This window comes from Haliotis asinina, chromosome 5 (genome assembly GCF_037392515.1).
Source record: "Haliotis asinina isolate JCU_RB_2024 chromosome 5, JCU_Hal_asi_v2, whole genome shotgun sequence".
Classification (NCBI taxonomy): Eukaryota; Metazoa; Mollusca; class Gastropoda; order Lepetellida; family Haliotidae; genus Haliotis; species Haliotis asinina.
In genome coordinates, this window is record NC_090284.1 from 71696974 (window position 1) to 71712679 (window position 15706).

Consider the following 15706-nt stretch of genomic DNA (forward strand, 5'->3'; position numbering starts at 1 on the left):
AAATAATTATTGTATAATATACATGCGTAAATTGATAGAGACTTTGGTAGAGTAAAGTAAAGAGGTCGCCTAACTCTCGCGTAAATCACAAGAGCGATTGTCTCGTGAAGGGGAACTGAAATCTAATGTACTACAACATAGAAATGACGTACAGCCTACAATACTGAGGCTAAGCCCTTGGCGAAACCTGACAAGTACTATCACATCAGTTGACAGGCGAAGATGTTACATCGAGATAAACATTGACTGCATTAAAACGCATCGAACAAAACACAACTACGAACAGCTACCATGGGCCAGCCCCACCTTAAAATCCGCATCTCAGGGTCGGAGCGTCAATGACTATGTAAAAGCTGACAACAAAGGCCATTGCAAGAATGGCTCCCACAGACCAGCGAACATAAAATCTGCTGGACAGTGGAAAAGGACCTCACGTGGTCTTCTCGATTCAGTAACAGAGACCAGTCATTTGCTTTGTAAGGGCTTACTTTTGTAAGGTTCAATTATGATTTAATTCTTTGTTGTGTTGAAAGTATTTTTGAAAAAATTAACAATTTTTAAAGTTTCCCAAAACCAAGATTTCTTTTTCTTTTATCTTTTGGTGTAAGATTTTTAAAAATGCTAATCTTTGAACATATTTTTGTTAAATCCAACGTACGACCGCATTAGCCAAAGCAGAGAACTGACTGGGCCCACTAGGGCTGGTCACCATGCAATCCCAACTCAACTGTTTAGTGGCCTTCAACATGGGGCGAGTGTTCTCTTTAGAGTTACTTCCCTTTGAAGTTGTAAAGCGGAAAATGGCATGGCTCTGAGCGTGACCGTCAATGTTTTTGTTTTCTTTAGAAATGGCGATTTGTTAATTTACCGTTATAAAGGCGAATAACTACAGCATGGAGAGATCCAAAGCTGCACCCGGGAAGAAGGGTCCCAAACCAAAAGGTGCGCATTTTAATTCACATTCAGAGATGGTTGATAAAGGACTTAAGACTAAGAGTCCAAGATTGATTCCTGTCAGTATTTAAGTACTTTAGATCATAATCTACAAAGTAAACAGTATGTAGAAGTGGGAAACTATACCAGCAATGGTTTAGCACTAGAAGTAAGACTTCAGAATAATAAAAGACTTTGTCTGTGGACTGCCGGTGTAAATTCATTTTTATTCTCGTCACGACACCTTCCTATATTATATATACCGTGAAAGTATTGAGTCAGAACACGATAGGTTTTGCGAAAAGTTAATCAAATTACTGCCGATTTGTCACGTTTAGTGTTAGCGATTTTGTTCATAAAGACTGTTACTGTTCTGTGGCTCAGCTGATAAGATGCTTGCTCTTAACCAGTGTGCTGATATTGGTGTGTTGAGCCCTCGGCTTCTACTAGGGGTTATTGTGAATCTATTTAATGATGAGACCTCAGAAATACTTTGCAAAGGATTTGATCACATTCACACAGTTAGAACATGCCACAGTTGACAGTAGCTTAACACTCTGACTACCTACATGAGTGTACTTGTGTTATCAAATGTAACAGAATTTGCTTCAAGGTATCCTATAGCTACATCAGTGTTACTTTAAAACAAATTTCATGTGTTGGCAAAATAGGCACATGAAGCAAGATTCGTCTCCTGGCAGTAGCAAAAACCCTTTAGGCACTCAACATTTGAAGTTGTGAAATCACTGCGTAGTTTTGCACCAGATTGTGCTGCATGGTTGCACTATGCCAGCACCAAACCAATGCTCATGGGTTTCATTAAACTGACAAACATGTAATAGCTGTCTCATATAAGATCACATTTCCTGGATATGCCATCATCTACCTGAAATTCAAAGTAACCTGTACTGACTAAGCAATATTGTGTATTATTGTTGACAGGGCACCCTCCAACAGGGGACTTCATTGCACTTGGTGTGTCGAAGGGAAAGGGTGCAGAGCCTGACACCAAGAGAGCCACCAGCCCTCAACCAGTTGGGAGAAAACCCACGTCATCTGCTGACAGGAAACGAGAAGCTCCAGTTGCCACAACAGCCTCTGGAGGACTAGCTCCAAAGAAACCCAAACTTGGTCAAACATTTATGCCTTTAGGTCGTCATGGTGACATTGAACGGAAAGGATCCCCAGCTACAGTTGTTTCTCTTCAGTTTGAGGAGACAGCTATTGATGGTAAATTGAAATACAGTGAAATCAGTAGTGCCAAAGTCACATTGCACATATTAGTATACAGTGTATGTACTCTATATTTCTCACATAGTTCTCAACCCGAGACCTGTGAAGGTCCCGGGATAGAATAGGCCTTCAGCAACCCATGCTTGCCATAAAAGGTGACTATTTTCGTAAGTAGCGACTAACGGGATCGGGTGGTCAGCCTCGCTGACTTGGTTGACACATGTCATCAGTTCCCAAGTGCGCAGATCTGATTAGAACAACACAGAGTGATAATGTCCAGGCTTTTAGTATGGTTTCCAGACATCACTGTAACAACTGCTGGTTTAGAACAAGCAACCATCTGCACACATGACTGTCACAGACACACTGATATGCTGCAGTGCTATGAAACTCTCTAACCCTATTCCTCAGATATACCCTTCATTAACCACATTTAAATCTTTGCAATGCACCTGTCTCTTTCATCATTATTACACAATACTTTTTATCCTGTATGGGACAGGTTTGCGTTGAACATGCTGAAGTGTTGTGACTGCGTGTTTCTTCTTTGATATCTCCATACTTTTTGTGTGGTATTAATGATACTGTTTCCTATTGCATGTTCTACGGTGTTTTGATGATGATGATGATGATGATGATGATGATGATGATTGACAGTGGACCCATGTGAGGTGCTGGATCAGTTGTTGGTGGCAGAGGAGTCCGGGAGTGATGAGAGGATCGAGGGACTGCTGTGTGGAGCTGTCAAGTTACTACGATCAAACCGAGCAAAGCCTGACCCAGCTGTTTTCCTTTCCCTGATGTATCTTGCCAAAACACGGCCTACTCTCTTTTGTAGTGAAGTTGTAATTGAAGTATGTATTCACAAGATCACTTCTTCAAATATTTGACCACAAGTGTATTTGTCTTACAATTAGATTTGAACATGTGCATGTATGTTTATCCAGTTGTCATGAAGATATTGATCTGGTAATGATTGTTTGTTTTTGATATACTTGAAACCCACTACCTGTGTTTGTATAGTGTGATATTTTGTCAATTTTCCTTCAGGCTTTCTGCAGCTTGTTGAAGCGAGACATGTCCCTGAACTTCAAGGCCAAAGGGAACCCCTTGGTGTCAGTTGCTGCCTGCAATGTGCTCTATGCTGCCTTCATTGAAGAGGAGAACTGGCCTGATGACTTTGTCAAAGTATGCTTATGTTGTTAAAGCAACTCATGATTGCTGAATGATTAGACTAATGGGAGTGTCTATGGTTGCTGACTCGCTTGATGCATGTCATTGTTATGCAGATAAATGCCTTGTTCTCTGCCGCTGGATTGTGTGGCACAGACCACTGTCATACAACAAAATAAATGCAGGGTTCACACATGCTTGAAAAGCCTGAAATGTGAGCATTTTACCCCCAAACCCCTAGATTTCTTTAAGGCCCTAATTGCCTCAGATTTGTCCTGAAAATGCTATAGATTTATCAAACACAGTGAAGTTACAATTTTACATAAAACTGATGCAAGCAAAACACTTTGCATTGATAATGTGTGTTAATTAATCTCCACTAATTAATCTGGACAATGTAGATAAGAGTTATTTCCCTTTGATGGTCGGTTTACCCAAATCCAGACCCCATATTCCACCCACCTTATGTTTGCTCAACCCTCTTATGTGTTATATGCGATTCTGTAGAATTTAAAGTTGTAGATTGTGGTTTGTAGGAGGTAAAGTCCTGAACAGGCTTTAACTTTGTTTGCTGATAATGTTATGAACACTGAAATGACTCTCCAGCAGGCCATACTTTATGAGTCAATAGAGCTGTTGCAAAACCTTTGGCTAAAATTCAGCATTAAGCAAGCAGATATTAGCAAATTGAAAGAGCATCTCAAACTACGTGAACTTATATTTCTCATAGTTTGACTTATTTTGAGATAAGTATTATAAACATGACTCAGATAAAAAGCTGCATGTATATGTAGCAGCTTCTAGTATTGTCAATGATTTTTATCAGAACTATGTAAGTTTTAAACCAGTTAACTGTTTGGTTTGAGGTGTTATCCATACACTGTTATCATTTTAAGGAATGTTCTTGAAGCCAGTATTGTGTTGTCATTGTTACAGGTATATGTGGAAGACTCACTTGGTGAACGTGTCTGGGTTGACCGAGATGACTGCAAAGGCTTTGTTGACAACATTTTGACTGCCTTCCGTACCAAGATGCCACCCAAGAGCATGCTTGTAGCAGCCGACCCACCTAAAGGGGAATCTCCAGGATCAGGTGCAACCCATGAACATGTGCAACTTACATTGGTTGTTGGAGGCAACCAACTGTATCCGGTGGCAGCTTGTGACATGGCTGACATGTCATCATGCCCCAATACATGGATCACTTCTCACATCAGTTCTTGGAGTATTTGGAGCAGACGTGATTGTTTACTGCTTTAAAATGGTTGAATGCAGACAAGATTGTTCAATGCAGAAATGATTATTCATTGCCTTAATATGGTTGAATGTTAACTTGATTGTTTACTGCCTGATAAAGTTGAATGATTGCCGAAATATGGTTGAATGCAGACTTGATTGTTTATTGCCATAATATGGTTGAATACAGACTTGATTGTTTACAGCTTGAATCCGATAGAATGCGGATTTGATTGTTTATTGCCTCAGTTTGGTTGAAGGCAGTTTTAAGCAGCTGACAACCAAATATACAAAGGCAGACACATGAGTAAATGCTATTTTATGCCTTAGTGTCAAGCTGTTTTTTACCAGTCAACCAATCATTTGTAGCCTGCAATGTTCCACTGAGCATTGGTACACAATCAACCCGTTTATGTCTTACAGCTCTACCACCTGCACTGCATATCAGCCTGCTGTTTCAGCAACTGTAAACTTGTCTTTTTATGCAGATTGCAGATTGAAAACATGTCATGTATAACTTATTAAACTATCTGCTGTTTCTTCCTGATTTTAGTTAGTTTGTAACCATGATGATGTCTGTGATCGGTATGCTCCTGTGTTTGACAGCCAGTCCAGTGTTACACCTGTTCGAGGAGGACGAGGGCTCCAAGGGCTCCGACGGTGGGGACAGCGAGAAAAGCTCTGTATCAGGAACAGACAGCGACAGTGCGAGTGTCTTTCAAAGGTCAGTGTTGCAGTTATGTATGCATTAGAGTGTCAGACTGTGATGATGTACTCTGGAGTCAGGAGTGTACTCAGGAATGCACTCACTGATCCAGGATATGGGAATTTAGATATATTTAGGATGTTTGATGCACAACACAATAGCTTTGCCAACAGGAAGGGGAGAAATCAGCACATCAGTTCAGCTTAGGAATTGCATTCCTTTTTGGGGTACCTGTAAGCATTTAAATGTCCATTCTAAATCCTACGACAGTTGTGGCTGTATTTTTTAATAAAATATGTACAAAACAAAAATGTTTTTGTCTTGTGAGACCACCCCTACAGGGCCCCACCAGGCCCCCCTACAGCTCAGAGCAGGTAGCTCTAGCTGTCAACCTTGCACCTCACTTTTCATGCTGTTGTTCTGTTGAACAGACATGTATGGTGTTTGTTTTGAGTTTGCTTTCCTACCAATGATACAATGAGTGTAAAAGAGTCTTAGTCTGATTGTATGGTTCCATTCTTTACACACAAGCATTAGCTGGACTTCATGTAATGATTTTCTCATTTGTTGTAGTTTTGCAGTGGGTTCTCAGTTTTCCAGCCTTGAGGCAGGCATAATGTCTGACTGCATGATCATGGTTTCCGTGCTACATGCTCCTGGTAGCTTGTAGTAGTGTGTTCATATATTATGTTTGCATTATACATTATAGCCTTGCCTAAATTCTCTCTCTTTTCAGCGAATTTGTGGTAAGTCATTTTGGAGTAATTTAAATAGCGTGTTTGTTTCATTACACTCGTCTTTACTCTCTACAGTTTGGCATGGAATGCATGTGGACCCATTCTTTTGTAAATTACTCTTCATCCAATGATCCAATCGATCAAACTTTGCAAGTGGATGTTTAGTCAGACAACCTAATCACATTGTAAGTCCTCAGTTTTATTCATTTGTACAAAAGAATCTGTCTATTTAGTTGTCAACAAAATAAACAGCAGAACGCAGACTGCTTGCATAGGGACCCACTGACCAGATATGGGCTACCCCTGCAGTTGCTCTCAGATACATCCATACCTGGTTGGGGGATGTTCTGGGCAACCTGCAGTCTCTGGACAACGAAGTCACAAACTGCACATCAATGTGCCAATGTTGACAGCAGTCAGGTTAGTGTTTGAAACCCACACGCCAGGACTTGAATTACCTTTTTGGCCAGACATTCACACTTTGAATGGGCACCACACCCGAATCCTCAGATTCACTGGGTTGCTTGGCCTCCAGACTCATGGAATTACTGCTGCAGTTGCAGACACAATTCTCATTCTGACTTACCATTCTCAGATTGATATTGCTTTCCACATGACTGCTCATATCAAACTTCTGCTGCTTACCCAGCTTGCTTTTGATTGTTCACTTGTTGGAGTGACTACAACGAAATGAAAGGATGCCCATGTGTTCAGTTTGGTGGCAGAAAGACTGGGGAATGTGCTGTCTGCTAGCAAACTTATCTTGTTGGCTTGTTTCCGGAACTGTTTGGTTACATTGTTACGGCTACCTTCCCCCGAGGGTTTGTAGGCAGGCCTGGTAGGGCAGATTGCCAATACACACCTGCACTACTCAATGAAGAGGTTGGTTCTGTTCTTTGAAACTGGCACAGTGACATCATTCACTGTTACCAAATAGACATGTGCATTCTAAGGATTGTGCTCGATTCAGGTTTGTTTGCAATTTTTTATTTTGGTCCTCTCCAGTGGAGAGTGTCCCGCCACTTTGACCAAGCAAGTGACTGGTCATTGGTATCGGTTCTGTGTTCAGTGTTGATATGATTACACGATGCCATTTAGAAAGTTGTCAAATGCAACATATGTCTCATTTGGGATTTCACTTTCTTAGTGAAGTACAAATACTAGTACTTTTTTAGGTTGAGTCCCATCCCGGATTCGAACCCGCATCCTCAAAGTGTTGATATGGTTCATATCATTCGTATAAGTCTTCCCATCCTTTTGGGTCAGGTTGGATTTGGATGTACTTACGTCCCTTACGTCATCTTCACCTAAATGCTAAAGAGGTCTCAGGTCGGGGGTCGGTTTTGAACACAGTACAAGTAATGTGTTATTATTATTATTATTATTGCATCAGAACTGGGTACAAATCCCCCACGGGTCACTGTTTGGAACGCCTCTCACCAAGCCTCATTTCACTTGACTAGGTTAGTGTAATTGTGACCCAACACGTCTTTGGCTAAGGTTTTTGCTATTCACTAGATATTGCATGCTAATAGTTTTTCCCACTTCCTGAGACTTTGGTATTTGGGAGTCTGTGCTATGCAGCTCTTCGGGTGATGGTGGTTTACACTTACCCAGGACTTCGAGTTCGTCCAACTTGATTCGATGAGTGGGAAATTTTTGTTGATGGTCTGAGAGGGCTGATTTGCTGTCTGCCTTGGCTGTAGAGGATTTGTCAAGGCAGGCAGCAAATCAGTCCTCTCAGACCATCAACAAAACTTTCCCACTCATCAAATCAAGTTGGACGAACTCGAAGTCCTGTCAACCAAAAACCAGGACTTCACAAAAAGAAAACTGTTCAAAGCCATCAAATTCTTCATCACTAGTGCTCTTTGTTGTTTCAGCTCCCTACTGGCCTCCTCCAGTTATGTACCACTTGTTTACTCTTTCACGTGCTGTTGTTAATATGAATCCGCTGTTTGTCACAACATGCCATGTGTATAAACTTCTCACTGTTTGGTTGTATTCACAATTAGCTTGAAAATGATGTAAGAATCTACAACAAAACGTCACTCAACATAATGAACAAGAAGTTGTAACCCATAAAGCTGTATGTTTCATTTTTGACTCACCAACTTCTAGAATGCCCATTAAACAAGTAGTACTTATTAGCTCGATTCCTTGGGCATTGGCTTTTCAGCATTTTTTACGCATTCCCTACCTACCGCCTCTTGCCATGCTTTGCTGGTTTGATCTATATTAGGGTTGGGAGTTGTTTTGGCATATCCCCATATATACCTTTCCATTGTAATGCTTGGAGGTGGGGTTTATCTCGTACTTGCTCTGAGCCAATTGACATACATAAGCTTGAGCTCTCTATTCCTGCCCTAGCCACGCCCCCTCCTGACTGACATCAACGGTCATGTGACCAGGTAAAAGTGTTTTTCTTTTTCTGTATCAGCTGTAGATTTTACTCCACCAGGGTCTTTGTTCGTGCCAGACAGAATGCCGCTCCCAGCTCAATCTTCGTGAGTCTGTCTAACGCTTACATGTACCCCAAGGAAGACTTCTTCTGGAAAAGAATTATACAAACCTGTACAGATTGTGAATTCTTTGAAGAGAGTCCTCCTTGGAGTATGGGCACCCGCCTCCTCTCATTCTGTCTGATACGTTCAGCATGAAAAGTGAGGTACGAGGTTGACAGCTCGATTTACCTGTTCTTGGCTGTAGGGGTCCGTATGGTCCTGTAGGGATTGTCTCACAAGACAAAAACACAGTTTTTGTTTTGTGAATATTTTATTAAAAAATGTAGTTACAACTGTCGTAGGATTTAAAATGGACATTTAGATGCTTATATGTACCCCAAGGAGGACTTTCTTCAAAGAATTAGCCACTACAGGTGGGATAAATTTATCGCTAATCTGCAGAAACTGTGGATTAAATGAAAATCCTGTTGGCAGAGTGTGGCCCCCATACCCTCAGCTGCTTTTCAGCTGAAATCACTTTCACCTATTGCCATCCCTGGTTCAGTGGTGCAGTCTCCATCCCTCAGTGTTTCTCGGCAGGTTTCCATATCAACAAGACAGCATTGAATCTTACATCATGGAACTGATCCGTGAGCAGCTGATCCGCCGCCAGCCTATGGATGCATCTGCACGTAACTTGATCCGTCTGATGACCGTGACATGTGGTTACGGTGAGGTCAGAGCTCTGACTGCACAGCGGTTGGAAATGTGGCTTCAAAACCCCAAAGTAGGTCCAGCACTGCAAACAGTACCAGAATAATAGTTTAAACTGTGTGTCATTGACTGAAAGACATCTCTGGTTCTGGGTTCCCCTTCAAAATGCCACTCATATTTGTCAGTCATATTTGTGAAATACTGAGAAGCCACCATGTAACTGTAATCCTGGAATATTGCTAAATGCAACGTAAAACTCCCTCGCTCGCTCGGACCAGACAGCATGAAGTAATTGTAGTTATACTAGCGGTGTGTTTTATTTCAGCTGGCCCGCACAGCCCAGGATTTGCTGATGTCTGTGTGCATGAACTGTAACCAGGCAGACCACAGTGACCTGGATGTCATTGCCCAGCTCATCAAGATGAGGATGAAGACCAAACCGCTCATCAATCACTATGCCAACTGTATGAGGTGAGATATCTCATGTCATCGGGGCTCAACACTCATAATTCATTGTTCATTTACTGTTCACTGTAGTGTTTTTGTTGCTGTTAGTGTTGCTGTTTTATATTGTTATTTTTTGCGTAACTGAATGTTCCGTTGCAAACAATGAATGACACCATTGGTGATTTGAGTTTAGTCGATACAAATAGGACTATGTCCAATATAGCAGGCCTGCATGGCCTATGTTGTGTGCTGTATGGTTGGTACAGAATGCTACTGTAAGAGCCAGTGTTTTGTATTCTATATTGTCAGCTTCACATCTCCCTCATTTGTTGGACCCTGGATATGTCATGCCATAAGACGTTAAAATATGATACTTGTAGGTCCCTGCTCGGCATTCATGGGTACATTAAGGACTGGTCAGCACTGAGTCTGTAGAATATGTCTGAGTGGTGCATTCATGATTAATTGTGGCATGGTGTCTCATTGAGCTAGTGTTATAAAACCAGCTAAGTCTGGACTTGTACATGCAGCCACACATACACAGGCATGCACGTCGTCATTCAAGTGAAATATTATCAAGTACAGCGTTAAGCCCCATTTCACCTCACCTAGCCTCACCTCACCTCACCTATTTGATTTGTTCTGATACATGCTTCCATGATACAGAGAGCTGATGTTACAACACCCAGGCAACCTGCGTATTGTCCTGACACACACCATCTACAATGAGTTGTCCCAGACTCGCAATCCAAACAACATGTCCCTTGTGGCCGTGACATTCCAAATCTCTCCTGAACCTGCAGCCAAGGTAGGTCCATGTTTTATTGATGTATATGTGAATCTGATACCAAATACCTATCAATCACTTGAAGATGTGGATTGTGAGGAAGGAAGTCCAGGTTGTTCTGATGAATAACTAGGGGGACTTTTATCAACGGTTCAGAGGTATTATGTGCCATCCACTGGTTCTGTGTTTATCTCTGTGATCAACAACCACCCAAACCTGTCCTTCATGTAACACAAGAAGTCTATGTATGCTTTTGAGTTCAGTGTCATTTGTTGGCCCTTGAGGTATTTTAATTCAGTATACGATTGTTTGCTGGTTCAGTTATTAAATGAAGAACCATAAGTTTGGCAATTTGTGTCTGGAAACTGATTCATTCTGTACATGCACAGTAATATGCATACTACATCCCACCGTACATATGTGTGTCTTCTGTGCGCAGATCCTGGCAGAAATATTCCAAGATTTGTTGGCTAACAAGGATGATTACCTACGAGCCCTGCGAGCTCTGCTGCGAGAGATTGTCCGCACACTTCGACATGACATGAACTTCACTGCCTTCTGTCTGGGGCTCATGCAGGAGAGATCAGAGGCAAAGTTCACTGACCTTGAGCCAGCATTTAAGGTATGTTAAGCATGTCTACAAATATTGTGGCCATTCGTTAAGGTTGAAAGTACTCATAGGGTTCAGTAATAACAGTCTACACTGAAAGGTTATCAAAAGGTGTTCTTAGTGAATCAGTTTTCAAGTGGTGTTAGAGCTCTTGTGTCATTCTGTCAGAGCTGTAGTGTCCTGTTACAAGAACTTTAGTCTCATATTGTCAGAACTGTAGTGTCATGTTGTCAGAACTAGTGTCAGTGTCATACTGTCTGAGCTGTAGTGCCCTGTTACAAGAGCTTTAGTCTCATATTGTCAGAACTGTAGTGTCATGTCGTCAGAACTAGTGTCAGTGTCATACTGTCAGAGCTGTAACATCATACCACCACAGCGGTGGTGTCCTGTTGCCTGAGCTGTAGTGTCATGTTGTCAGAGCTGTAGTGTCATGTTTTCAGAGCTTTAATGTCATGCTGTCAGAGCTGTAATGTCATGCTACCAGAATTATAGTGTCTTACTGTCAGAGCCGTAGTGTCATACTGTCAGACATGTAGTGTCTTGATTGGTGGTAATCTGACTTTAAGTATTGTTGCCAATGTCCCTTCTGTGTACAGGAAAGGTTTGTGATGTCGATCGCAGACCTCATCACTCTCAGCGTGCTGATGGGCATCACTCCAGCAGTCCGAGAGGCAGTTGCATCACTCTCCAGGGGAGAACACAAAGGTGGGACATTCCTTCATGTGGCAACCTTGGTCAAAAAGTTTCAATATCATTTTAAAGAATACACATGGTAATATGGTGGAAATACTGGCATGGATAATGCATCCTGTAGACAGTTAACCATATCTGAACTTGTTTTCCAGACCTAGAGACCCTGCAGCAATTCAAGCAACAGGTGGCAATAATACAGCGTGACGCCATCTGGTGGCTGCACACAGTCGTTCCCAAGACCATGGATGTCAAGGCTGCAGAGTATGTTCACTGGTGAGTTGAAGTAGCACAACTAGACTTACATACAGAACAGGTTTAGTCCGTTACTGTTACTTATCTACCAAGGGCAATAAGGAAGTATCACATTCACTCGTATCTACCAAAGGCATACACTGTCTAATATGTTTGACTTTAGAATACCATGAAAAGTTTAGTTGTTTCATTAACAATTAAATATGATGATGAGTGATATTTTTGGTCTATCATTTTGTGTATTCAGGATGTATCAGTATATGTTTGTAATACTCAAATATATACTGAGGGAAAAAAATAAGGAATCACATGAAAGCACAAGGTTCCCTTCTTTTTTACCTGTTCTTTACTCAAGTATGGTATCAGATAGTTTGTGTAGAAACCTGGGAAAAATGAAGTAACATTTGTCCTTTCACGTGATCCCTAATTTGTTTCCCTCAGTATATGTCTGTCTTATAAGGATGTACTGATTCATCCACTACTGTTTTATCTTGTCAATAATCTTTTGAATACAACAGGAAATAAATTACTTTGGTGAACAAGTCATGACTAGTGACTACTTTGCAGTCTGCACAAGGTACTGTTCATGGAGGAGGCCCAGCATTACTATAACAAGGACAACTGGCCGCCTGAGGGAGACCGAACGTGAGTAGTGCCTGTAGTGTTATAGGGTGCGACAACTGGAGAGGGACTGTAGAGATAAGATGGACCCTTAGGGAAAACCCTTGTGAGTACATGAGTCAGTATGGGGTGGAAATACTATTAAAGTGACGTGGAACCAAATTTACCCACTCTTCTCTACACTTTTGTATGTGGATATTGAATATGTTTCCCCTTGGTTGACTTCTGCCTGCCATGATAACCATGTTGACACACCTGACAACACTGCAGGATGATGTTGCGACTGGCGGCGGAGGTGCCTGTGATGGAGGACTCCCTGATGCGGGTGCTGCTGATTGGCTTGTCCCGTGAGCTACCTCTTAGCGCAGCGGATGCTGTGGAGCTGGCAGACCAGCTCATCCGGCGAGCAGCCCCTCTCTACCTTGGAGGTCAGTCCGATAGTTTAGCGTACATACTATTGTCATTTTATTTTGTAAGATCAAAAAATGTTCTTATTTGATCACATCAGCCTGAAACGTCAAACATGAAATACATGCATTTAACAGATACCACTCTGAAGCATGTCATTATGTCAGCAAACTGCCCAGTGTATTTCTTGGACCTGCAGACACAAGGTATAGTGAGCTATGTTGTACACCCATCTGTTTCCAAACAACCATAACCTCTGTACCATGTCAGAATTCTGGAGCAGGGATATCTTGATGGAAATTGACACATTACAGTGAGTATGTTAATGTTAGAGCAGATGTACAGGTATGATTTACACCAGGAGTTTATTGTATATTGCAGCGGGTATGCAGGTTCTGCAGGTGGAGAGACTGGAGCTAATTGATGCCCTTCTTAACCTGTGTGCTTATCGACACCCAGAGAACATCGGCCTCCCTAAAGGGTGAGTGGCATGGAGCTAAAGTAAATGGGTGTCTTAAGTCACAAGTTTCCTCTTCAGAGTATGGCTTAAAGATTTCTGTATTTAGCGGCCCAGTGTGATTTGTATCATTGTGTCTCTCTTGATAGTCTGGCCCTGGTGTGATCAGCACCTCCTTTTGTGCGCTTACTAACTGTCTGTACATTGTAGTGTCATCAGTACCTCGTGTTGTGCCACTGCTAATAGTCTGTACATATCAATGTCATCAGTACCTCGTGTTGTGCCCCTGCTAATAGTCTGTACGTATTAATGTCATCAGTACCTCATGTTGTGCCCCTGCTAATACTCTGTACATATTAATGTCATCAGTACCTCGTGTTGTGCCCCTGCTAATGATCTGTACATAGTGCCTCTTGTTGTGCTCCTACTAACAGTCTGTACATAGTATTGTGATCTATGCCTACTTTTGTGCACTTGCTGTTTACATGTACATAGTAATGTGATCTGCAGCTCCTATTGTGACCCTGCCAATCAGCTGCACACAGTGATGTGATCTGTACCTCCTGTTGTGAGCCTGCCAATCAGCTGCATACAGTGATGTGATCTGCAGCTCCTACTGTGACCCTGCCAATGGCCTGTAGCAGCTCCTGTTCACTGTTTCAGCTACCAGCCCCCTACTCTGGCAATATCTGCTCTGTACTGGAAGGCCTGGACTATGCTGGTTGTCATCAGTGCCTTCAACCCCAGTACATTTGGTGAGTAGACCTCCACACTCGTTACATGTTCAGACATAACTGTCAATGACTTATGTTTCACATGAAGTGAAGAATATATGGACTCTCTGAACTTTAATCGATATGATTGTATATGTTCTCAGAAAGACATTTCCTTTCATTCCAACCTATGCCTTTCATCGACCCATGAGAAACCTTCATGACCAGATGTTCACTTTGTATTTCATTTGTTTTCATCATTTTAGTGTTTAAGTTGTGTGTTCGTGTTGTTTTGTCAGTCGATGAGGGATTCTGATATCTGGAAACTCATATATCCAAACAATGTTGGAGAAAACAAGAATCAGCTGTACAGCGATGCTGTGATAACAGAGACCATGTAAACTGATGATGTTGTGATGATAATATGACATTCTATATGGACAGGTCTCTCAGCGTGGGAGAACTACCCAACTCTGAAGTGTCTCATGGAGATGGCTATGACAAAGTAAGTAACATTCTCCAGCAACATCCCTGATTACTCACCTCAACTGTTGTTTGTCTGCAATTTGCATGTCATCATGTTTCTGTATTCACTGACACTAGTGACAGTCATTTAATCATGAATATCATTTGGCGTGTTGGTCCATGTTGCTTTGGATGAGCAGTGACAAGAAAGAATGAGTGTATAGCCATGTGAAAATTTCATTGTCATTCATTCATGTTGCCTAGTGGAAAAAGCCTCCGCACATCACGCTGAAGATCCGGGTTCGATTCCCCACATGGGTACAATGTGTGAAGAACATTTCTTGTGTCCCCTGCTGTCATGTTGCTGGAATATTGCTAAAAGCAGCTTAAAACCATGCTCACTCACTCACTGTAAGAGGCACTGTGACCTAATGTCAAAGGTTTAGATTACATGGGTGCAAACTAGCATGGTGTAGTGACACCAATACACTGTGACGCAATGAAGAAAGTGTACATCATCGTCTGATAGAGTAGTGTTAGGGCATTTCATTTCTCACTGAAGCATCTTAGAATGTGGGTTAGAATCTTTTGCTGCAGTTGTATTGTTTCATTTTCTTTCTGCATGATACCAGTGCACATGGTTTGAAATTTCAACACAGTTGCAAATATCTGAAAGCTGCAAAACTTGAGGCATTTTCCCCACATTATGATGGAAATGGAATGCCAACTCATTCACTCTCTCAGCAGAGCAATATACAAGTCACTGGCATAAGAAATTTCCATGTTTGCTCTGCAGCAATTTCAGGTTCCCTCCTCCAACCACAGCAACTGATGATAAGGCGATTGATGAGATCAAGAACCGGGAGCGTCAGATTGCACAACAGGAGGTGCAGCAGATCCTGGAGTTTGAGAGCCACCTGGCTGCAGCCACCAGCAAAGTGACCATCACAGAGACCAACAGTCTCCTTCTTGACCAGCTGACCACCATGGACCCGAAGTAAGTTCTCAGGGGCAGACAACTGCACAACTTGTCTCCTTCTTCCATCCGAACATAGTAGAACACATGAATCCCTTGAA

General features: G+C 42.0%; 1 protein-coding gene across 2 annotated transcripts in view; it reads left to right on the forward strand.

Annotated features, from left to right (window-relative positions):
* Positions 1–794: 794 nt before the first annotated feature.
* LOC137285199 (integrator complex subunit 1-like) overlaps positions 795–15706 on the forward strand; it is a 38781-nt gene continuing 23869 nt past the window's right edge. For both annotated transcript variants that reach the window (XM_067817453.1, XM_067817454.1), the window contains exons 1-18: positions 795–942; positions 1876–2163; positions 2824–3020; positions 3217–3354; positions 4276–4432; positions 5182–5299; positions 9063–9249; positions 9502–9647; positions 10290–10431; positions 10850–11032; positions 11617–11725; positions 11866–11986; positions 12533–12610; positions 12857–13014; positions 13376–13475; positions 14115–14206; positions 14609–14669; positions 15426–15626. In XM_067817453.1, the coding sequence (XP_067673554.1) occupies positions 894–942; positions 1876–2163; positions 2824–3020; positions 3217–3354; positions 4276–4432; positions 5182–5299; positions 9063–9249; positions 9502–9647; positions 10290–10431; positions 10850–11032; positions 11617–11725; positions 11866–11986; positions 12533–12610; positions 12857–13014; positions 13376–13475; positions 14115–14206; positions 14609–14669; positions 15426–15626 (2525 nt within the window). In that variant the 5' untranslated portion in view covers positions 795–893. The remainder of the gene's footprint in view (positions 943–1875; positions 2164–2823; positions 3021–3216; positions 3355–4275; positions 4433–5181; positions 5300–9062; positions 9250–9501; positions 9648–10289; positions 10432–10849; positions 11033–11616; positions 11726–11865; positions 11987–12532; positions 12611–12856; positions 13015–13375; positions 13476–14114; positions 14207–14608; positions 14670–15425; positions 15627–15706) is intronic.